Source organism: Scyliorhinus torazame, chromosome 11 (assembly GCF_047496885.1).
Source record: "Scyliorhinus torazame isolate Kashiwa2021f chromosome 11, sScyTor2.1, whole genome shotgun sequence".
Lineage (NCBI taxonomy): Eukaryota > Metazoa > Chordata > Chondrichthyes > Carcharhiniformes > Scyliorhinidae > Scyliorhinus > Scyliorhinus torazame.
Genome location: NC_092717.1, coordinates 12,554,211 through 12,579,922, shown reverse-complemented (window position 1 = coordinate 12,579,922; position 25,712 = coordinate 12,554,211). Strand labels below are relative to the sequence as shown.

Sequence of the window (25,712 nt, the reverse complement as noted above, 5' to 3'; positions counted from 1 at the left end):
GAAAATGAAAGAGGACAAAGGAAACAAACCAAAACTCTTGCATCGGATTTGGCCGTGGTCACATCCATTTGAAGATTTCAATGGCCTTGATCCTTGGCTCATTGACATCATTCGCAAAGGCGCAAGGCCCTTGAAGGCAGGTAATACCAAAAACCTTACATGCGCAGTTGTGCAGACAATCGTGGGTTAACGCGACAGTGGCCCGGTGGTAATGTCACCGGACTCATAATCCAGAGGCACAAGCTATTGACCTGGGGACATGGGGTGGCACTGTGGCACAGTGATTAGCCCTGCTGCCTCACAGCTCCAGGGTCCCGGGTTCAAATCCGGCCTCAGGCGACTGCCTCTGTGGAGTTTACACTTTCTCCCCGTGTCTGCGTGGGTTTCCTCCGGGTGCTCCGGTTTCCTCCCACAATCCAAAGATGTGCAGGTTAGGTGGATTGGCCACGCTAAATTGCCCCTTAGTGAACAGAAGATCAGGTGGGGTTACTGGGTTAATGGGATAGGGTGGAGGCGTGAGGTTTAAGTAATGTGCTCTTTCCAAGGGCCGGTGCAGACTCGATGGGCCGAATGGCCTCCTTCTGCACTGTAAATTCTGTGAGTAAATTCAAAGAATAAAATCTGGAATTGAAATCTTTTCACGGTAATGGTGACCATGACAACTATCATCCACTGTTGTAAAAACCCATCTGGTTCATTAGTGTCCTTTAGGGGGAGGAAATCTGCCGACCTTACCCAGTCTGGCCAACAAGAGACTCGAGACCCACAGCAACGAGGTTGACTCTGAACTGCCTCTAAACCGGGACCACCCGGTTCAAGGGCAATTAGGGACAGGGAACAAATTCTGGCCTTGCCATAGACATCCCCATCCTGTGAAAGAATAAATCAGTGTTTCAATCTATGGACATGCACAAGAACGGGGGTGAGAAGAGTGTGGCTGAACCCTGCGATGCACCCTTTTACTTGAAATTCTACGTGATGCAAAATGTTGCCCAATGTATTCTCACAGCAAATGTAATACGTGAACCTCGGTTTACAGAGACTGCCCCAATGAACTCTTCTCTTCCTGCGGATAAGCTTCTGATACTGCAGGGCAGAATTTGTTCAGAATCACACTCGGGTGTTGTGCCAACATCCTGCTGTACACTGTCATAGTCCCGTGCTTATTCCTCAATGCCGGGTGCCACACCCGAGAACAATCTGCTGCCCTTGGCTCTATTCAGTCAATAGACTTTTCGTGCTAACATAAAATGCATGTGTGGTGAATGTTACAATATTTCCATCTCACTCGCCGCACCGCACCCCGGTTTTACTGCTCACACATTGGTACAGCTGGTGGCTGGCACCACGTCGGACCGCGTTCGATATTCCTTGGCGTCGTTCAGCGGGGAGGTGGTGCGGACCTTACATTTGAACACTTGCTGGTAGGACTTGCGGAAATTCTCCGACAGGAAGGCGTAAATGATGGGGTTGACGGAGGAGTTGCTGTAAGCCAGGCAGTGGGCGGCTATCCTGAAGGCAAAGGAAGCGTCGGTGAGCGGGAAGCTCCCAAACTCAGTCCACAGGTTGATCACGTGATTTGGCAGCCAGGAAATGCAGAAGACAACGATCACCACCAGCACCGTCTGGGCAGTCTGGATAGGGGAGGATACAAAATTAAAACAAGCGTTATTCATTGGTTACTGGATATCAATCAGTGGTTACTTTCAGTCCTTACTGTTGGACATCCTCTGTTTCCTTTACCATGTCATTGGTGGCCTTGTCTTCACCATTTACATTCTAGTAAAATGTCCCAAGATGTTTCACAGGAGCACAATCAGATACAATTTGACGCTGAGCCTTGGAATTCGTTCCCTAATCCTCACCACCTCTCCCTCCTTCTCTGGACAAAGGAAGCATCCATGAAGTGATAGTCACCATGTTTTTGATCACTTGTCCCAATGTCTCCTGCGGCTTGGCACCACTCTTTGTCTGATCGAGCATTTTGGGACTAACGCTCCCTCCAATTTGTCTTTTGTTGTGTCAGCCCCGTTTCTGGCACTAGGCGTTCCCTTTAAGCTTGCTGCACGGAAATTTCAAAATTTGTGGATGACACAAACCTTGGAAATATTGTGAAACATGAGGAGGAGGAGGCTAACGTATTTCAAAAGGGCAGAGACAGGTTGGTGGAATGGGCAGACAAGGGGCAGATGAAATTTAATGCAGGCAAGCGTGAGGTGACCATTCTTCTGTGTTTTGCAGTAGCAGGTCTGTAAACAGTCTGTTCTTCAAAGTCTGAGTCACGTGCTAGTTTTTTGTTAGCTAGATTCTAACTAATCTATCTGAATAACTTCAGCAGTAACCTGGTACCACATTATATTTCTTGCCTTACCTCCAAGATAGCCGGATATGTCGTGTTGACAAAGAATATACAAACCTTGTTTGAAAAAGTTTGAATCAAAACTCATTTATTTTACACTACTAAACTAAATGAAGTTTGCACACTCTACTGAGCTACAGATAATAACCTAATGATACTGAATCTGTGGTACAGCAATCAATATTCTATCTAACTATTAAACTACACTATGACTTGACCTTGAGCTATATTTCTACATTCAATTTCTCACTCTGCTCTCATCATGTTCTCTTCAGCTTCTCCCAAAATTCCTAAAGATGCTGTCTTATGTACAGTGAATTAGTAACGCCATCTAGTGTTTGACGTACACATAGTTTCAGATGCTAACCCTTTGCTACACTGGTACTATACATATCATTACAGTCTGGAGGTAACAAGAGCATTAATGAACTGCGCACAAAATGGCAGCAAGAAGAAGCAAGCTTAGATCATAGATCATAGAATTTACAGTGCAGAAGGAGGCCATTCGGCCCATCGAGTCTGCACCGGCTCTTGGAAAGAGCACCCTACCCAAGGTCCACACCTCCACCCTATCCCCGTAACCCAGCAACCCCACCCAACACTAAGGACAATTTTGGACACTAAGGGCAATTTATCATGGCGAATCCACCTAACCTGCACACCTTTGACTGTGGGAGGAAACCGGAGCACCCGGAGAAAACCCACGCACACACGAGGAGGATGTGCAGACTCAGCACAGACAGTGACCCAAGCCGGAATCAAACCTGGGACCCTAGAGCTGTGAAGCAATTGTGCTATCCACAATGCTACCGTCTCGGAATTACTTTCTCGGAATGTCGTGCAGGAAAAAAAAGCACAGATTTAGCAAAATCTCCAGTCACAGCAAGAGCCAGAGACCAAGTAGAATTCCTGCCAGGAACATGAAGCTCTTCCCAAATTCTTTAATGCGTGCTGGATGTCATCCTATCTATTATATTTTTGTGAGTTAAAATACATTGCTATAAAGCTGAAAGTGAAACTGATTCTTCAGTTAAAGCTACATCATATTTGCCACAGTGTTAATGTAAGCCTTCTTGGGACAATAAAGATTATTATAAGGAGGGTTTCTTTTTCATTTTAAAATAACTTAATGAACCTTTCCATTAGTGCCTTGTGAACAGAATGTGTAACCAAGGAAACATTGCTATTCAGTACTTCTTCTGATCCACAGCCTGTTAACTGCTATGGAGAAGCTGGTGTGTTCATGAATAATATTTCACATCAAAATTAGTAATGCGCCCAGGCTGTATTTTAGATCAAGCAAAAAGTATTATTATTATGTTAATTAAGGTCCAAATTGCACTCGACTATGAAGGCAAAGCCTTGTTTTTTTTCCCCCATTTACATTTCAAAAATAGCGGGCGGGATTCTCCAACTCCGCGCCAGGCCGGTGAATTGCCGGATGGCTGCGCAAATCACGCCACGACGCCCTGACACCGGGACGCGATTCTGCACTGAGCTGAGAATCGGCACCATCTCGCCGACATGGTTGGCACGGAGCCGGTCAGGGGCCGCTCTAAGCGGCCCCCACGATTCTCCAGCCCAGGTCGAGCAGCCGTAAAAAAAAAAACAAGTCCCGCCGGCGCTGTTCTAACATGCTCTGAGCCGGCGGGATCTCAGCGTTGAAAGGTCCGGGGCCAGGCCCGTGATCGGGACCCACCGATCGGCAGGCCGGCCTCTCTGCCTCCCGGCCACCTTTCTTCCTCGTCGGCGCCTGTACTCCTGCGCTTTAGCACAGGGCTAAATCGCTGGCTTTGGAAGCAGACCAAGGCAGGCCAGCAGCACGGTTCAATTCCCGTACCAGCCTCCCTGAACAGGTGCCGGAATGTGGCGACTAGGGGCTTTTCACAGGAACTTCATTTGAAGCCTACTTGTGACAATAAGCGATTTTCATTTCATGTTCGGTCAGGGCCGGCGCGGACAAGGGAGACACCGCGCATGCGTGGAAATCGCGCTGTTGGGACTGTGCATGCGCGGGTTCGCACCGGGCCCACTGCGCATGCACGCATCCCCCCGCGCCCATTCCACGGCCGGATCAGCAGCTGGAGCGGCATGAACTGCTCCAGCGTCCTGCTAGCCCCCTGTAGGGGCCAGAATTTATGATCCTGGGGCCGCGGTGACGCCGTTGAGAAACGCGACAGCGTTTCCGACGGCATCAACACTTTGCCTCAGGATCAGAGAATCCCGCCCAGCAACTCTTAAAACAGAATTCCCCAGAACTTCCTGCATCCCCATGAATTGAATCTTTTTCTACAGCTCCAATTAATTTCACATCACCTTTGGGCACCTTGTGAATGACTGGACAAACAGTCGACCTTCCATTATATGGTAAGGATCAAGAGCAGAGAAGGGAATAGGGTGGGTTGGAGTCAAATTGGATACAGAAGTTAAATTAAGGGAGAATTGGATTGAGAGAGAAAGAGAGAGAAGAAAGTGAGGAAAATCAAGAACAATAAATACATTTTATAAATGTTAAACTTGAAAAACTGCTGGGAACCATTAGCCACTTTCAAGAACGGAATATCAATTTTTTAAAAATAGTGTCCTTACTGGAGAGGTGAGGCTGAGAGATTGTTAAAACGGTGTCTACCTCATGAAATGAGAGGTGGGTTTTGTGTGTTCTTGTCAGAGGGCTTGATTTATTACAAGAACACTTGTAGTTAAAGCTATAAACTGATGAATTAACATTAACTGTGGGTAAACTGTATGCAAAACAATGGATTAATGACAGCACAGGCAACCTCTCTCTTCAGCTTCCTCTGAAGTCAGCTGACTTTAATACTCACCTTATATACTAGTGAGACCCCTAGTGGTCAGTCGGCACACACACGCACACACACACACACACACACACACACACACACGGTCTTGCGCCTCATTGAGTAGCTTCCCTGCCTCCGAGCCAGAAGCTCAGCCCCACTCCAGAACTTGGCAGACAACGAAGGTGCGTTCCTGATGCAGCCAAACAGGTTGAGCATCAACCTGCAAATCCTTCCAACATGCGGCAATGACTGGCAGTAAGAGAGGGAGAGACTCCTGGTCAGCCAGCTTGCTGTGGAGTGGCGCCCCTCAAGCTACAAGCCCGTTCCAGGGAAGGCCTCGCTACGGAAACAGATGAAAGTCTGCCGTGTACACTTGTGTGGGAAATTTAAACAATAACCGCCAATGAAATGCAAAAAAATTTCATTCATATAAACAGCACAAATCAAACTATTTCCTGAAATTCAAAGGCAACTCGATGATGAGAACCTGTGGAGGGATGGAAGATAGCTAGCAACTTGGGGCAAATGATGATCATGACCGACCCCTCGTAACAAACCACGGGGTGATTTGAAGCTAATATTGCAGTCAGTCCCCAAAGAAGAGGAGCCCAGACTTGCATAAATGTCTAGAGATTTGGCAGGCCCTAGCAAGGGGGCTCAAGACCTTTAGGGAAGGGGGAGAGAAAACCCTGATGTGGGGGTGGGGGGGTGCAGATGGAGACTCCCATTGAGGGGCGCCACTCCACAGCAAGCTTCAAGTCCTGAGTAATTTGAATAAAGGCTTGAACTTACTTGCAAGAATGCGTCCCTGCATATTCAAGTCTCTTGCTTCTAGAAGTGTAAATGAGCCATGTCACAAACTTAAGTGATTATCTTACATTAGTGGTTGGTGTAGCTATTAGCACACTCAGGGTTGTTCAGCAGGAGCTGCCCAATCGCAGAATCAAGGCTAACAGTCAACATTTTGTTTGGGTTGGTTGACTACAGCCTTGTATGCTGCACATGATGGACCAAATGAACATGCGGTTTGATTCGATCAGCCAATCACTGGGACGTACAGCCTATGTACCTGGCATCGCGCTGACACTGAAATTCATACACGACGTTGCTCAATTGTGTGCTTTTGCTTTACCGCTTACATACACCTTACATTTACGCTCGCTACGAGTGACATACATTTAAATGCAGCGACCCATTCTCTACAAACTAAAGGAATATCTTCAGGCCTTGAGTCATCTGTGAAGGAGCTTGGGGGAGCCTACAGTTTCCCCGTTGCTTTCCCCGTGGCAAAGTCTCAGCCTATCAGAATCAACTTGCCAACCGATCAGCTTCTTTTCTCGTGAAGTGTAAACTGTCGTGATCATTTGAAATTTGCCATTCTTGCATTTGTCCTGATGAGAGCATGGTGATAAGCTCCGGAACATGTCTCCTTTCAGCGATATCCATGCTCCTTATCGCCAAGGAGTAATAAGAGCGTTGTAGCGTTGGAAGTGCTGACTTTCAGGCAGATACTAAATCTGTCCAGGTGGGTGTTGAGACATTTCATGACGCTATTTTTAAACTGACGTTGTGTTCTCCTGATTTCTCAGTTAGCATTCCTCACCCAGCCAATACCATCAAAATGGAAATGAATTATTCATTTACTCGCTTGCCTCTTATGTTGCGCCGTGTATGCAAGCTGGGACTTACAATTGAAACAAATTTGAAAAGTAATCCATTGTTCATGAAGTGGTGGCTGAGGACAGGCTAGAGCACTGGGTAAATGAAAGTTATTTTTTTTAAGTGTTTATGTAATTCCCTCAAACATTATGATTGCCTCATCTCCACAGCCACTTAGAAATTGACTAGTTATCATTTGCACGAGAAACATCCATTTATGTTATTACTAATTCTCAGCTCCTGGTTACTCATTCGCCGACCCACTGAAAATAATCATCAACTATTAATTCTCTCAAATTCATTCAGCATTTTCAAGACTTCCGTTTGGAAGTTTCTACTCCAGTGAGTAGAATCCTGGATTTTTAACATTCCATAAATGTCAATGGTGGCACGGTTGCACAGTGGTTAGCACTGCTGTCTCACCGCGCCGGGTATCTGGTTTCAATTCCAACCTTGGGTGTCTGTGCGGACTCCATACGTTCTCCCCCGTGTCTGCATGGGTTTCTTCCCACAGTCCAAAGATGTGCAGGTTGGGTGGATTGGTCATGATAAATTGCCCACGAGTGTTCAAAGATGTGCAGGTTACGTGGGGTTATGGGGACAAGGCAGGGGAGTCGGCCTAGATAGGGTGTTCTTTCAGAGGACTGGGCAGACTGGAGCAGTTGAAAGGCCTACTCCTGCATTGTAGGGAGTCTATGATTACTTCTATGATCTGATTCCACCCTGGTAAAGCCATGATGCATTGTTCCCATGAGTCCAATATCCTCTCTATAAGGGTACTGAAAGAAAATACAAACATATGTCAATGTCTTCTATAGATTTACCATTGTATCTATGTTCCTGTATACAATGCCCTCTGAATAAGACACAAGACCTCCTGGTTGCAGTCCCCTAACCTGTGTATAAGATGGTTGTCGTGCAGAAAATTAAACCCATTGAAGATGCAATAGCTTCATATGGTGCACTTGTACAGAGGAAGTTCACAAGAATGATCCCTGGAATGAAGAGCTTGTCATATGAGGAACAGCTGAGGCCTCTGGGCTGTACTCATTGGAGTTTAGAAGGATGAGGGGGGATCTTATTGAAACTTACAGGATACTGCGAGGCCTGGATAGAGTGGACGTGGAGAGGATGTTTCCACTTGCAGAAAAAATTAGAACCAGAGGACACAATCTCAGACTAAAGGGACGATCATTTAAAACAGAGATGAGGAGGAATTTCTTCAGCCAGAGGGTGGTGAATCTGTGGAACTGTTTGCCGCAGAAGGCTGTGGAGGCCAAATAACTGAGTTTCTTTAAGACAAAGATAGATAGGTTCTTGATTAATTAGGAGATCAGGGGTTATGGGGAGAAGGCAGGAGAATGGGGATGAGAAAAATATCAGCCATGATTGAATGATGGAGGGCAGCACGGTGGCACAGTGGTTAGCACCGCTGCCTCACGTGCCGAGGTCCCAGGTTTGATCCCGGCCCCGTGTCACTGTCCGTGTGGGGTTTGCACATTCTCCTCGTGTTTGCGTGGATCTCACCCCCACAACCCAAAGATGTGCAGGGTAGCTGGATTGGGCACGCTAAATTGCCCCTTAATTGGAAAAAATTAATTGCGTACGCTAAATTGTAAAAACAATGATTGAATGGCGGAGCAGACGTGATGGGCCGAGTGGCCTAATTATGCTTCTATGTCTTATGGTCCTTGGAGTGGAGCTTTGGGGGTCTGGCTCCGGCTACGTCATCTTCCAGACAATCCTCGGGTATGCAACTGTCTTCGGTCCTGCGAATGCAATCTTGAGTTTGGTGTCCTGAATGAACACCGACTTTCAAGGAAAACATTGCCGCAAGATATCATAGTGGCATCCAAGATGGCATTGGCACCAATTTGTCCTGATTGTCACGAGCAGACACGTTCTGCCCAGCATTCTCCATACCCGCACCCACCACAGCCCAGAGTGATGCTGAATACCAAACTTCACATTTGTTCTCGAGCAATCGCTACCCACCAAAGACTAATGGAAATGCTGACGTTGATGAAGCTTGGATGTCGCCGCGTTTGATCATCCACAAAACAGCGGCAGCAACATTTGGCAAAGGCAGAACCCGCAACAAAGATTGCCTTGCAACCTGCTCAGCTGAGCTGACATCTGTCATTGAAGCAAGAAGCAAAAACTACCTGATGCACAACATAAATCCAACAGCTGGAACTCTTGAAACCAGCCAAGACAGTCATGTAAAAGACAGGAAGATACTGTATAACTAAACACTGGATCAACCTATGTCAAGAAATCTAAATTGCCTGTGACAATGGAAATCAATGATGGAATCAAAAGAGCGCTTGTTCCTACCATCACCAACCAAGGTGCTGCCCTGAAGTCGGCAGATAAGAACATAAGAACTAGGAGCAGGAGTAGGCCAGCTGGCCCCGCGAGCCTGCTCCGCCATTCAATGAGATCATGGCTGATCTTTTGTGGACTCAGCTCCACTTTCCGGCCCGAACACCATAACCCTTAATCCCTTTATTCTTCAAAAAACTATCTATCTTTATCTTAAAAACATTTAATGAAGGAGCCTCACCTGCTTCACTGGGCAAGGAATTCCATAGATGAAGAGAGAAGACCCTGAATTCCATGTCCCCTTTAGGCTTTATTTCCTCTAACCAGATTTGATTTTTGACGATCTGTGCATCTAAAGCTTTTTGCCTCTACATCCTATCCTGTCCTTTTTCATTTCCCAAAGTATACTCCTTTCTTTACAATGAATTGCTGTGGATGCTGAGATTGTGGTTCCCCAGCCTGGGGAAGCTAGAGTACCAGAACGACAATCTCAGAATAGGGGGTTGGCCATTATTTACAGCGGAGATGAGGAGAAATTTCTTCACTCAAAGGGTTGTGAATCTTCAGAAATTCTCCACCTGGGATCTGTAGGCGCTCAGTGGTTGCGTATATTCAAGAGAGAGAGAGTGCTAGATTTCTGGGTGCTAAGGGAACTATGGGATATGACACTGGTGAGGGAGGGTGAGTTGAGGTAGAAGATCACACCTCGAGGTCCTGGAGAGGTATCATCAACGCTGTCTGAGGCAGATTCTCCACATCAGCTGGGAGTACAGGCTAACCAAAATCAGATTTTCAATAAAAATCTGGAATTAAAAGTCTAATGATGACCATGACACCATTGTCGATTGCCGTAAAAACCCACCTGATTCACTAATATTCTTTAGGGTAGGAAATCTGCCATCCTTACCTGGTCTGGCCTACATGTGTCTCCAGACCCACAGCAATGTGGTTGACTCTTAACTGTCCCCTCAAGGGCAATTAGGGCCAGGCAATAAATGCCCACATCCCATGAACGAATAAAAAAAAGTGTCCTTGAAGGAGTCAAGAGCACCAGCTCGAGGCCCTAATCCTGTTAGAATTTTAGAAGTTTCTGTGAGATCCCCTCTCACTATTCCAAACTCCAATGAATACAATCCGAACCAATTTAGTATCTCCTCATCTGACTGTTTCCTCCCCCCCATCCCAGGAATCAGCCTGGAAAACATTTGCTGCACTTCCTCCATAACAAGAACATCCTTTCTCAGATAAGGGCACCAAAACTGCACACAATGCTTCAGGTGTGGCCTCACCAATGCCTGATATAATTGCAGTAAAACATCCCTATTCCTAGACTCAAACCCTCTCGCTATGAAGGCCAACATACCATTTGCCTTCCTTACTGTCTGCTGTACCTCCGCGCTTTCTATTAGTGACTGGTGCATGAGGACACCAAGGTTTCGCTGAGTATCCACCTCGCTCAATTTACACCCATTCAAATAACAATCCAGCTTCCTATTTTTTGCTACTGAAGCGCCTAATCTCCACAATATACTGCATCTGCCATGCATATGCCCACTCACTAGGCCTGTCAAAATTCCGCTGAAGCATCTCTGCATCCTCCTCACAGCTCACCCTCCCACCCAATTTTGTATCATTTGTAAATTTGGAGATACTACATTTAGTTCCCTTGCCCAAATCATTAATATACAATGTGAATAGTTGGGGTCCTAGCACAGATCCTGCGATACCTCACTATTCACTGCCTGCCAATTGGAAAATGACCCATTTTTTCCAACGTTTTGCTTCCTGTCTGCTAACCAGCTTTCTATCCGTCTCAAGACACTACGCACAATCCCATGCACTTTGACTTTACATTGTAATCTGCTATTTAAACCTTGTTGAAAGTCTTCTGAAAGTCTAAATAAACCACATCCACCAGTTCTCCCTGGTCAACTCTACTAGTTACATCTTCATAGAATTCTAGTAGATTTCCCTTTCATAAATCCAAGCTAACTTTGATGCACTATTTCTAGGGCCACTTCCTTAGGTACTGTGATGAAGATTATCAGGCCCTGGAGATTTATCCGCCTTCAATCCCATTAATTTCCCCAAAACCATTTCTCTACTAATACTAATTTCCTTCAGCTCCTCGCTAAAACTTGTGCAACTCAGAACTTCTGGTACATTATTCATGTCTTCCTTTGTGAAGACAGAAGCAAAGTATGAATTTAGTTCCTCAGCCATTTCCTTGTTCCCTATTATGAATTCCCCGTTTCTACTGTAAGGGGCCTACATTTTTTCTAATGAACCTTTTTCTCTTTGTGGCTTAACGATCAGGCTCATGAGGCATGCAAGGACCAGTGGACCACATGACTAGTAACACAAAGTTTCTTAGGTGGACAATCATGCTCGTTAGCAAGTGATCGCCGAAGAAGAAGATGAGATATTGTTAAATGGCGGAGCAGGCTCGAGGGGCCAAATGGCCTCATCCAGTTTCTATTTTATCAGTTTGCCCCGTATCTTTGCACTACCCTGACCTGCCTCGAACTCTCAGAACCTCGTGCATTTTTCCTCATATCTTGCCATGCATCCTTGATTTAGTGTCATTAGTTAATTAAGGATATAATTTGCATAATTCCCCTCTGTAAACTATTTACAAAACGGTAATTGAAAGACAAGGACACTGACACAGCCACCCAGGGAATGTCATTGGCTACGTCCCACCAATTTGAGAAACATGCTCCTCTTTGCTTCCAGTTCATTAGCAATCCCCTTATCCATGTTTCCACTTTAGCTTAAAGTCCATGACCTTGTTAATCTTCTTGATAGTTTATCTTTTGAAAGTGTTCGTGCATCAACTTCCCCTATTGAATTGGAGAGTAACATTCGCTCTCTCGCCCTTTAGTACAAGTTTGCTATTAAAGAATTTTGGATTTGAAAATTATGATTGATACCTCTGCTATTTCATCATTACTCACCCTCATGATTCTAATCTGATGTGCAGGTTAGATGGATTGGCTATGATAAGTTGTCCCTTAGTATCCAAAGATGTACAGTTTGTTGGGGTTATGGGGATAGGGTGGGGGAGTGGGCCTAGATAGGGTGCTCTTTCAGAGGCTTGGTGTAGACTAAATGAGCAGAATGGCCTCCTTCTGCACTGGAGGGAATCTATGGATTCCACGGAATGTAGTGATACATTCCAGGGTGCTTTACAGGAGTATTATCAAAGAAAATCCGATGGTGTCACATCAGGAGATTTCAGCTTTGTCAAAGAAGTAGGAAAGTCTCATAGAAGGAGAGAGGGTAAGATGATGAAAGGGTTCGAGAGGGAGTCCTAGGGCTTAGAGCCTAGAGAGCTGAAGACCCAGCCCCAATGGTGGAGCAATTCTAGTCAGGAATGTGCAAGAGGCCAGGTTGGAGGAGAGCAGAGATCGAGGTGGATCAAGAAATCAGCTTACCTTCTTCTTAGATGTTTCTGATTTCTTCGACATATTGCGTAGTTTTTTGTGTAAATGATTCAGCACCTGAAAATATTACAAGCATTATTATAAAATCTCTGAAAAGTTGACAACTGCTTAGTTTTCCCAAACAAAAAGCACATAAAGGCAGCATGTCTGGCATCATGGAGAGAGACATGTAGAGCTGGAGTTTCAGGTTAGTGACCTTTTATTGGAACAGGACTCTTTCATTACATTCCTGGTACCATCTTTTATTACGCTCCTGTATTATCTTTTACAACACTTCTCTGTGTGTTTTGATATACTGCTGAGTGTAATATGTGTTACTCAAACCTTGGTCACTGATGAGGTCTTCTGAATCTCGATGAAGAAGACTCGAACTCGTCCAGTAGTAACAAAAGGTTTATTGAGTAACTATAACAATAATTGCGTGAGTTCTTTACTTTAACATTGATACTAGTGATAAGGTTAACAAGATCTAACTACAGTAACTATGCGTAACTACACTAACCATCTGAGCTAATCTGATACTCCTGTCCTGGTCACAGTACATCCAAAAGAGAGAGAGAGACACACAACGTGGTTTCTTTTATACCCCTGTTGGTCCGGCCCTCTAGTGATCATCTGGTGCTACTGATTAGACATTAACCCCTTATGTAAATGTACATACAGAGATCACTACATAGACAATGTTAAAAATATAACAGTTTTTAAGTAAGGTAAGGAAATATAAGTAAGAGTAGGCCATTCAGCCCAACGAGCCCGATCTGCTATTCAAGATGACCGGGCTGATCATCTACCTCGACGTCATTTTTCCCCACTACCCCAATATCACTTGATTCATGAGTGTTCAGAAATCACTCGCATTCTGTCTTGAACATGACCAATGATTGAGTTTCCACGGACCTCTGGGGAGAGAGAAATGGTGTCAAGGAAAGAATTAATATTAATAACGAGGGATAAGATGAGGGTAAACTAGCAAGTTGAATAAAAACGGACAGCAAGCGCTTTTTTAAACATATAAAAAGGAAGAGAGAAGCTAAAGTAAACAGAGGCCCCTGAGAGAATGAGACTGGGGAAATTATAATGGGGAACCAGGAAATGGCAGAGGAGTTAAACAAATACTTTGCGTCAGTCTTCACAGTATAAAGCAATATTACCATTCCAAAAATATTGAATAATCAGGGTGAAGAAAATAAATCGAATAACAATCACGAAGGAAAAAGTACACGGGAATCTAACAGGGCTTAAGACCGATAAGACCAGATGGGTTGAATCTCAGATATTAAAGGAATTGGCTACAGAGATAGTGGGTGCACTGGTAGTAATCTTCCAAGAATCCTTCTGTAAAAGTCCCAGAGGATTGGAAAACTGCCAATGTCACATCTTTATTCAAAAAAGCAGGGAGAGCAAAAAACAAGTAACTGTGGGCCGGTTAGCTTAACTTCTGTCACTGGGAAAATGTTAGAGTCCATTATAAAGGATACAATAACGGAGCATTTAGAAATGCACAATATAATCAAGCAGAGTCAGCATGGCTTCATGAAGGGAAAATCGTGCCTGGCAAAGTTATTAGAATTCTTTGAGGTGGTAATGAACAAGATAGATGAGGAGGAACCAGTAGATGTAATGTACTTGGATTTTCAAAAAGCGTTTGATAAGGTACCACACAAAAGGTTACTTAATAAGATAAGAGCCTATGGTGTTGGGAGTGGTATATTGGCATGGATAGAGGATTGGCTAACTGATAGAAGATAGAGAGTTGGAATAAGAGAGGCATTTTCAGGATGGCAACCTGTAACTACTGGAGTGCCATGGAGGTATATCATAGAATTTACAATGCAGAAAGAGGCCATTCAGCCCATTGAGTCTGCATTGGCCTTTAGAAAGAGCACCCTACCCAAGCCCACATCTCTACCCTATCCCTGCAACCCAGCAACCCCACTTAACCTTTTTGGACACTAAGTGCAATTTAGCATGGCCAATCCACCCAACTCGCACGCCTTTGGACTGTGGGAGGAAACCGGAGCACCCGGAGGAAATCCACACAGACACGGGGAGAACGTGCAGACTCTGCGCAGACAGTGACCCAAGCTGAGAATCAGTCCTGGGATCCTGGAGCTGTGAAGCAATTGCGCTAACCACTGTGCTACCATGCTGCCCTCATCTGCAGGGACCACAATTAGTTACAATATATATTAATGACTTGGACAAGGGAGGTGAATGCATTTTTGCCAAGTTTGTGGAAGACACAAAAATAGGTGGGAAAGCAAGTGATGAGGATGTTACCAAGTGTACAGAGGGATAGAGACTGGTTAGGTGAGTTGGGTGAAATTTGGCAGATGGAATATAATGTAGGAAAATGTGGCGTTATGCACGTTGGTAGGAAGAATAAAGGAGCTGACTATTATTTAAATGGAAAAGACTGCAGAAAATTGCAGCACAGAGGGTTTGGGGATCCTCATGCATGAATCACAAAAGTCAGCATGCAAGTTCAACAGGTATTGAGAAGACACATGGAATGTTGGCCTTTATTTCAATGGGAATGCTGTATAAAAATAAGGACGTCCTGCTCAAATTAGCACTAGTTAGACCACACCTGGAATAGTATGAATAGTTTTGGTCCCCTTATCTAAGGAAAGATAGACTGGCATTGGAGGCAGTCCAGATAAGGTTCACTCAGTTGATCCTGGCTATGGAGGGATTTTCTATTAAGGAGAGGTTGAGTAGGTTGGGCTCATTGGAGTTTAGAAGAATGAGAGACGATCTTATTGAGACAGATCGAATTCTCAGGGGGTTTGACAGGGTCGATGCTGAGAGGATGTTTCCTCTTGTGGGAAGCATGTTTCCTCTTCTGAGAGCATGATCACAGAATAAGTGGTCACAGAGATGAGGAGGAATTTCTTCTCTCAGAGGGTAGTAAATCTGTGGAATTCTTTACCGCAGAGAGCTCGGTCATTAAGTGTGCTCAAGGCGGAGACAGACAGATTTTTAATCAGTAAGGGTTATGAGGATAAGGCAGGAAAGTGGAGTTGAGGATTATATCAGACCAGTCGTGATCTGATTGAATAGCAGAGCAGACTCAATGGGGTGGATGGCCCCCTTCTGCTCCTGCATCATGATCTCAGGGTCTCTTGTCTCGTTCTCACTAATCTTCTGTCATTCCATCATTCCTTCCCGTCACCCCATCACAGGCCTCCCTCATTCCTGTCGCTTCCCATTCCATTTTCCTGACCCTGCGCCTGCTTAGAAACTGTCGCGTTTGGAATTTGTTTAACATGAATTTGCGATTTAAAAAAATGTTTAAACTGCAGGACAAGAGGAGCAGGGATTGCTTTGACAATTGGTGCAGAGTGGGTTTTAAAATAAAATCGCCATTGGTAGATTTTCAAAAGCAAACAATGCCACCATCCTGAATGCTGAATTTTCTTCAACAATTTTGACGACTGTTGTGTGATGTCGAGCAAGAATGTTGCAAATAAATATTTTGCTTTCTTTTCAAGAAGAACTTTGTTTGTGTGTTTTACATTATTTATTGATTTTCTATGTCACGATGTAAAGAAAGAAAATTAACATGTTTCATGCAACTTCTAGCGTGTACCAAGCTTCATATAATGGATGCTGTTCTCAGTTTTATGTAAGCTCGTGCCATTTAGTTTACATAGAGATTTAAGGCTTTGGGTCGAAAATGTTGAGTTCTGGTGAAGAAAACGGAAGTATGTTTTTCACTGTAAATCAATGAAATGGCATTGGCTAGAAACCCTGAAAGGATTTTCGCATATGGTGAGCAGATAGACTCGAGGAGTTTAATTAACGCAGGCACAGATGATTGACGCAAGTGTGAAGATTTGTCATTCTGAGGTAGACTGTGTGCACCGAAGCAGCAATTGAACTACTCCTGTCCCTTTATCTGGCAAAGCAATGGTGCCCCAGCAATTTAAAATCTGAAGCTAAATCAAGACCTTAACAGTTACAGTGTTAGTGATCTGAGATAAGCAATAGGATATGGTGCAGACACAATTTTGTCTACAATTCCTCCTTTTTGATGGTATGGAAAGGGAGAAGCTGCTGGCAGGAGGGTCAGTATCCACAAAGCACAGGCCCTGAAAAAAAAAGATCAGGGAAAGATAAAGATAAATATTTCTACTGAGTGACTTTTTATGGTCTGGATTGAACTGCCTGAAAGGGCAATGAAAGCTGATTCAGTAGTAACTTTCATAGGGGATTTAGATCTCTATTTAAAAGGAAAATGTTGCAGGGCGATGGGGAAAGAGTAAGGGAAAGGGACTGATTAGACATGTAATCAGTGAGCTAGCACACACAGAGAGGGCCAAATGGACTCCTTCAGTGCTGTATGATTCTATGCCGCCAATTTAAATTCTGAATTTTCCCCACTCAGCAGTGGCAATTGCTTCCGATGTAAGCAAGCTTCAATTTGAGAGAATCCATCCATCACTGAGCAAATCCAATGTTTGTTTCATATGTAAATGTCATCACAGCCCCAGAGGCTCCTTCTGAGGGGGAGAGCTGACTGGTGGCGATTTAACCTGAGGGTCACCACACCTCTGGCGAGGGATAAGGTTGAGAAGGTGGGACCGTCATGAAGAACCTCAGCCGGTACGGGGATTGAACCCACGCTGCTGGCCTCGGTCTGCATCGCGAACCAGCCAACTGAGCTAAACCAGGCTCCTTCCTGTTTCATACAAATACACACAAGACCCTGCAGATCTAACCTTTTCCTGGGGCTGACGAAAGACTGATTATAATAACAGCAGCTACATCCACAAACCAGATAAATAAATTGTTTCTCAAACTTTCACTGTCCAAACATTCTTGAAATGCTATCCAACATTTCAGCCTGAATTGGAGGATTGAGTCCAATTCTGACCACCACACAAAGATGCGAAGGCGTTGCGAAGAAGGCAGAGAGGATTCTAAAAAGTACAGACCTGCTAGCTTGACATCAGTAGAAGGGAAAATAATACAAGAAGCCAGAATAAAGTAAGTGATTACAGGACATTGAGAAAACAGTGGTAGGATTAGGCAGAGTCAACATGGATTTATGAAAGGAAAATCACATTCAACAAATCTGTTGGGCGTTTTTTGAGCATGGAACCAGCAGAATAGAGAATAAGTGGAGTGTGGTAATTTTAGATTTTTAGAAGCTTTCGATAAGGTCCCACACAAGAGGCTAGTAAACAAAATATACTGGCACGGATTGAGAACAGGTTAATGGATAGAACACAGAGAGGAGTAATTAATAAATGAGTCATTTTCAGGTTGACAGACTGTGACTGGTGGGAAACCACAAGGATCAGTGCTTGGACACCAGCTATTCACAACCTATACCAATGATTTGTATCTGGGGATGAAATGAAATATTTCTAAGTTTGAAGATGAGACAAAACTAGGTGAAAGTAAGAACAAAGAACAAAGAAATGTACAGCACAGGAACAGGCCCTTCGGCCCTCCAAGCCCATGTCGACCATGCTGCCCGTCTAAACTACAATCTTCTACACTTCCTGGGTCCGTATCCCTCTATTCCCATCCTATTCATGTATTTGTGGTGACTTTACTTACTGGAATTGAAAGATGGGTCTAGAGGAGGTGGAAATGGCAGGGTCTTAAATAGCTGGCACCCAAAAGCAAAGAAAAGGAAATACAAGAGAATCAAGAGAGAGGAATAAAACAAAGCAGCAAAGAAAATAAAGGAAAAATGGTGCAGAGGTTATAACCTAATGGGTGCGATACTTTAGTTGGTCACATACTGGCTAGAACCAGGTGACCCTTTGTAGGACAACCATGCAACCAGCCCGGATGAGGGCTGAGAAATGTATTCTCCTCCCCCAAAACCGTCACATGAACAAAGAACTAAGAGCAAAGAACAAAGAAAAGTACAGCACAGGAACAGGCCCTTCGGCCCTCCAAGCCCGTGCCGACCATGCTGCCCGTCTAAACTAAAATCTTCTATAACCGTATCCCTCTATTCCCATCCTATTCATGTATTTGTCAAGATGCCCCTTAAATGTCACTATCGTCCCTGCTTCCACCACCTCCTCCGGTATCAAGTTCCAGGCACCCACTACCCTCTGTGTAAAAAACTTGCCTTGTATATCTCCTCTAAACCTTGCCCCTTGCACCTTAAACCTATGCCCCCTAGTAATTGACTCCTCTACCCTGGGGAAAAGCCTCTGACTATCCACCCTGTCTATGCCCCTCATAATTTTGTAGACCTCTATCAGGTCGCCCCTCAACCTCCGTCGTTCCAGTGAGAACAAACCGAGTTTATTCAACCACTCCTCATAGCTAATGCCCTCCATACCAGGCAACATCCTGGTAAGTCTTTTCTGCACCCTCTCTAAAGCCTCCACATCCTTCCGGTAGTGTGGCGACCAGAATTGAACACTATACTCCAAGTGTGGCCTAACTAAGGTTCTATACAGCTGCAACATGACTTGCCAATTTTTATACTCAATGCCCCAGCCAATGAAGGCAAGCCTGCCGTATGCCTTCTTGACTACCTTTCCACCTGTGTTGTCCCTTTCAGTGACCTGTGGACCTGTACACCTAGATCTCTCTGACGTTCAATACTCTTGAGGGTTCTACCATTCACTGTATATTCCCTACCTGCATTAGACCTTCCAAAATGCATTACCTCACATTTGTCCAGATTAAACTCCATCTGCCATCTCTCCGCCCAAGTCTCCAAACAATCTAAATCCTGCTGTATCCTCTGACAGTCCTCATTGCTATCCGCAATTCCACCTACCTTTGTGGCGTCTGCAAACTTACTAATCAGACCAGTTACATTGTCCTCCAAATCATTTATATATACTACGAACAGCAAAGGTCCCAGCACTGATCCCTGTTGAACAGCCCTCCAATTAGAAAAGCACCCTTCCATTGCTACTCTCTGCCTTCTATGACCTAGCCAGTTCTGTATCCACCTTGCCAGCTCACCCCTGATCCCGTGTGACTTCATCTTTTGTACTAGTCTACCATGAGGGACCTTGTCAAAGGCCTTACTGAAGTCCATATAGACAACATCCATGCCCTACCTGCATCAATCATCTTTGTGACCTCTTCAAAAGACTCTTTCAAGTTAGTGAGACACGACCCCCCCTTCACAAAACCATGCTGCCTCTCACTAATACGTGCATTTGCTTCCAAATGGGAATAGATCCTGTCTCGAAGAATTCTCTCCAGTAATTTCCCTACCACTGACGTAAGGCTCACTGGCCTGTAGTTCCCTGGATTATCCTTGCTAGTTCCCTGGATTATCCTTCCTATGTGTACTGACAAGGATACAAAGATGCTTTAGGTGGATTTGGAGAGGCTAAGTGAGTGGGCAAACATTTGGAAGATGGAATAAATGGCCGGCGACACAGTGGCACAGTGGTTAGCACTGTTGCTTCACAGCGCCAGGGATCAATTCCTGGCTTGGGTCACTGCCTGTGCAAAGTCCGCAAGTTCTCCCCGTGCCTGCGTGGGTTTCCTCCGGGTGCTCCGGTTTTCTTCCACAAGTCCTGAAAGACGTGCTTGTTAGGTGAATTGGACATTCTGAATTCTCCCTCCCGAACAGGTGCCGGAGTGTGGCGACTAGGGGCTTTTCCCAGTAACCTCATTGCAGTGTTAATGTAAGCCTACTTGTAACAATAATAAAGATTATTACTAAAATGTGGAAAACTATGGCAGGATAAACAGAAATCCAGAGTATTTCTGAAATGGTGAGAGGCTGTGATGTATTGAACTTCAGAGGACTTGGGTGCCCTTGCTCATGAGAGCAAACGTGAGTATGCATCAAACCTTTAAGGAGTCACATGGTATGTTGGCCTTTATTTCAAGTGGATTTGAGTTTGGGGTCTGACTACAATTATATAGAGCCTTGGTGAGACCACATCAGGAGTATTGTGTGCAGTTCTGGTCTCCTCACCAAAGGAAAGATATTCTTGCCATGGAGAGAGTGCAACAAATACTCGCTTAAATTAATTCCTGGAATGGAGGGATTGTCCTATGAGGAAAGATTAAATATACTGGGTCTTTATTCTCTGCAGTTTAAAAAAATGAGAGGTGGCCTCATTCAAATATGCAGGCTAGAAGTTTCAGGATGGTGTGTGCTCAGCGTCCGCCATCCAAAGAATCGGCGGGAAACGCATTGCTGCCAAGTCCAGCAGGCCCCATGCCACTTCACACTCTAACAAGCATTGATTGGCAGAAAGCGGGACTTCCTTGGAGAGATTGGACAACAACTCTCCAGTCATCCAGGAACAGCACTACAGTGGCCAGAAGAGGCACTGCGGTGCGCTGCCTGGAATTAAGTGCTGGGACCCAGAGGACAGGTAAGTGGCAGGGATCAAGAGGAGGGTAGGGAAGGCCTGAGGACTTGTGAGGGACAGGGTGTGGGCGATCAGGGTCTCCGGGGTTAGGCGGTGCAATGGGAGTTCTGGAGGTCACTGGACCCTAAGGGGACCCATGGGACAAGGGGGCTTCTGATGGAGGCACACCAGCTCCGCCATCCTTCCCACCAGAGGTTGCACTGAGTTCAGTTTCAGCATTTCCCCCGCCCTCTTGAGCTGGCAACCACCCACCAGCCTAAAAAACTGAGGCGGTTTGGGAAAAGGCCCTCAAGTGTTTGCTTAAGGACCTTAACTAGGGCAGGGATAGATTTCCCTCATCGGCCCTCCTGCCCCAGCGTAAAATCGCAACCAGGTTGGGACAAGTGGGAACCTGGCGGGAAACTTATCCTCCTCCCGTTTCAGAATGTGCCGGGGGTTGGGGGTGCGAGCGGGGAGTGTACAATTCTTACAGGGCATGACAGGGTAGTTGCAGGAGGGACGTTTCCCCTGGCTGCTGAGTCCAGGACCAGGGGACACAGTGTCAGAAGAAAGTGCAGGCCTGAGGCGAGGAGGAATGTCTTCACTCAGAGGCCGGTGAATCTTTGGAATTCTCTGAACCAGAGGGCTGTGTCATTGAGTCTGTTCAAGACAGAAATTGATAAGATTTCTACATATTAAAAACGAGGGATATGGGGATAGTGCAGGGACGTAGTGCTGAGGTAGAAGATCAGCTGTGACCTTGGTGAACGGCGGGGCGGGCTAGAAGGGCGGAATGGCCTATCCCTGCTCTTACCTCTTATGTCCTTATGTTCTGCGAGTATGGGGTTTCAGTTACGGGGATAGATTGGAGAAGCTGGGTTTGCTCTCCCAAGAAAACGTGGAGGAGAGATCTGATTGAGGCGTTCAACATCATGAGGGGTCCAGACAGGATGGATAGACCCATCAGCGCAAGGGTTGAGAGGGGATACTTGTCTTCAGGCGAATGCCAAAGGAAGCTGAGGTGACTTGAGGAGCGTAGCTTTTGAGCAGTGAATATTTGGGATCTGGAATGCACTGACTGAGTGTGGTGGAAGCAAACTTAAATATTCTGAGGAACATAGGAGCAGGAGCAGGCCATTCGGCCCATCGAGCTTGCTCTGCCATTCAGTAAGATCATGGCTACCTCTCTGCCTGTTTCTTCACTATCCCCAAACCCCTCGATGTTATTAGTATCCAGAAACCTATTGATTTCGGTCTTGAGCATGCTCAGTGATTGAGCTTCCAGAGTCCTCTGGGATGGAGAATTCCAAAGATTCACTAAACGCTCAATGAAGAAATTCCTCATCTCAGTCCTAAATGCCCTCTCCCTTATCCGGAGACTGTGTCCCCTGGTTCTAGAGCCAAGGCAGGGGGAACATCCTGTCCACATTTACTCTGCCACACCCCATGAGAATTTAGCAAGTTTCAATCAGATTGCTCTCACTCTTCAAAACTCCAGAGAATACAGGTCAAGTTGCCTCAATCTCTCCTCGTAATCCAATCCCGGCATCCCAGGGGTTAATCTGATGAACCTTCGCTGCACTCCCTCAATGGTAACTATATCCTTCCTTAGATAAGGAGACCAAAACTGTACACACCCCAGGTGCGGTCCCATCAAGGCTCTATTCCATTGGAGGTAGACATCTTTAATCCTGTACCCTTGCGAGGAAGGCTAACAAACCACTTGCCTTTCTAATTGCTTGCTGCGCCCACATGCTGGCTTGTAGTGACTTATGGACAAGAACACCTAGGTCCCTTGGGGCATCAACAACTCCTGACCCCTCACCCTTCAAGAACACTTTGCCCCTCCAACCCTCCCCTGCCAAAGTGGATGGCCCTCCCCTCTTCATGCTTCATTCCATCTGCCACATTCTTCCGCCCCCCCCCCCTCTACCAAGCCTCCATGCATCTCTCCCAAACAACTAACACTGCCACCCAGCCCCAATTCAATGTGTTAATTCATTGCACCGAGCCATTCTTTATAGGTTTTTTTTGGGGGGGGAGGAGAAATTGTGATTTTCTTTCAGAAACTGTCAATCCATTTTGCATTTACCATCAAATTACCTTTTGGATAATTACTGCTTTTAAATGAATGGGTTGAGCTTCAGCCCTGACCGAGATACGGCAGCAGAGATTTCATTTTTAATATTTTCTTTTTCTGAAATGCGAGTGTGGCTGGTAGGGGCAGCATTTATTGCCCGTTCCTTATTGTTCTGGAGTTTGCATGCTGCCTTCTGGAACCTATGTGGTTAGGGGACACCCGCGGTGAAGTTAGGGAGGGAGTTCCAGGGTTAATCGCCCGTGTGTGTGTGTGGATTAGACCATAGAATCCCTACAGTGCAGAAGGAGGCTATTCTGCCCATCCAGCTGCACCTACCCTCTGAAAGTGCAACCCCACCCAGGCCCACTCGCCCATCCTATCCCCGTAACCCCACCTTACCTGCACACCTTTGGACACGAGGGGGCCATTTTAGCATGGCCAATCCACCTAGCCTGCACATCTTTGGACTCACAACTATCACAGCAGTTGATGCAGTGTTGTTTTTCGAACAGTGCCAACCAACCCAGTCGTAACGAACGGTCACAATTTGATACAAGGATCAGAAAATGCTGAACAATCCCAGCAGGTCTGACAAGCATCCGTGGAGAGAGAGAGAGAAGGGAGCTCACGTTTCGAGTCTGGACGACTCCTTGCCAAAAGTGACAATTTGATAGTCGCTGTCTAACAAGCGATTGGCAGGATTTAGACAATAATCCGGGGGAGGGGGGGGCGCCTTAAAATCTTGTTAGGACTAGGAGATTGAAGTCAATTTAACTCAGCTTTGCCCATAACTGTTGCAATTGGCTGTGTGTGTGTGTGTAATTCAATTTACAAAATGCAACCAGAAAAACGATTGTCAATGAGTCAGAATCCAGCGTTGGACTAGACACGACGCAGGGGGTGGGGAGGGGTTTTTGTAACCCTCACTGTACCTTGGAATGATCATCAAACAGGAATTAAGGATGATTCCTAATTCATCCTGGGGGGCGGGGTGCAAGAAGGAGAGAAGATGTCACTCTGCTGGTTGCATTGGAATCATTGCAATAATTCACCCAGCCTTGCCCGAATTGGAAGGTTTTTTTTGTTTGGGAAACTTTTGTTCTGGGTGGTCTTACCTTGGCGTAGCAGTAGCAGATGAGGAGCAGGGGCAGCAGGTAGCCCACCACGAAGGTGGCCACTTTGTAGACCTGCCGGTGGGTGAGGACCCTCCAGTTCTCCCAGCAGAAGGGACCCTGGCCCTTCTTGCGGACCAGCATGTGGTAGTAGGCGGCGGGGGAAGCCATGGCCAGGGAGAGGAGCCAGATGAAGAGCATGCTGAGGACGGCGTTCCTGGACACCCGAATGCAGGAGGACTTCCTGGAGTGGACGATGGCGATGTAGCGGTCCACGGCCATGGCGGACAGGGTGAAGATGCTGACCAGCACCGACACGGTGAAGAAGTAGTGGACGAACTTGCAGAGAAAGCCGCCGAAGACCCAGCGCGGCAGGATGTAGTAGGTTGCCTGGAAGGGGATGCAGAAGAGCAGGTAGGAGAGGTCGGCGATGCTCAGGTTGAGGATGAAAATGTTGGTGGTGCTCAGGGCTTTGCCGGGTTTGCTCCGGGCCAGCACGGTAATGACCAGCGAGTTGCCCAGGACCCCCAGGCAGAAGATCAGGCTGAAGATGAAGAGGACAATGAAGCTGTCGGTGCTAATCTGAAGCTGTTCCTCTGCTGCCGTCTCATTGCTCTGCACCAAGCTCTGATTCCCGTCCATACTGACCAACTGGGATTAACTGCAAACAGCAAACACATTCTCATCAATTTACAACACTTTGCAAAGTTTTTAAAAATCCCCTTAAAGTTAGAGCAATGTAATGGATTAATTCACAACTGTCCTTCAAATCCTGTTCCCACTTCTTCACCAACCCCACATTTCCAAACTTAGTTTCATTCCTGTATATCTTGACTCCCAGTGTTAATTCCTCGCATCTAACTCACTTGCTAACTGCAGACTGGTGTCTGCGTAACCATCTCCTTCCAGTGAGCTTTTTTTTTTAAATGACAAACTCTTGCCCCTTCTTTTCCCCTCCAGTCGGGCAACTTTTTTTTCCTCCACTCAAAAACCCTTTCCCCTGCCCCCAGATGGGGCTGATTTGCCTTCCCGGCTTCCCCTTTATTGCAAACTCTGCCTGGCTGACTGGAGCCTTGCACATTCTACCACCTCGTCGCTCCCAGGCATCTCTCTCCAACTCACAGCCTCCACACACACTCACACACACACACACACACTGCTCCAGTGGCCAATTGCGAAGCCAGCCTGTTCTTGCGGTGAAATTGACGGGCAGGGGGCTATCTTGGGGAGGGGATTAATCCCTTCATTGGAATATCATCGGAAGTTTGACAGTTACTGAGCTGTTGCTGATTTATGAGGTCCATTATATATATATATATGTTTGCTCACATTTTCCAAATGAAAAACATCACCAGAGAAGTGATATTAGCAGAGCTCCGCTGTTAATATGATTTAGGGAGTTGACAATGATGCGTGCACCATTGAGGAATTCTGTGGGTCAAATAGAATGCAATTTGGGGGGGGGGGGGGTAGATATTTACAGACAACTTGCATTTGCATAGCGCCTTCATGACCTCAGGACATCAGAATGTGCTTTGTAGCCAATTAACTGTCGCCCTTTCTATTGTAGTCACCACTAAAAAATTGAAAGACTTCATAGATTATCATAGAATTTACAGTGCAG

General features: G+C 45.7%; 1 protein-coding gene across 1 annotated transcript; it reads right to left on the bottom strand.

The window, feature by feature from the left end:
- galr1a (galanin receptor 1a) lies at positions 1-25,166 on the bottom strand. The gene is made up of 4 exons (XM_072466968.1): positions 24,955-25,166; positions 24,092-24,749; positions 12,582-12,647; positions 1-1,634 (listed from the first exon to the last, which is right to left on the bottom strand). Exons 2-4 carry the CDS (start codon positions 24,728-24,730, stop codon positions 1,317-1,319), a joined length of 1,023 nt encoding a protein of 340 aa, XP_072323069.1. The 5' UTR covers positions 24,731-24,749; positions 24,955-25,166; the 3' UTR covers positions 1-1,316.
- Positions 25,167-25,712: the final 546 nt, after the last annotated feature.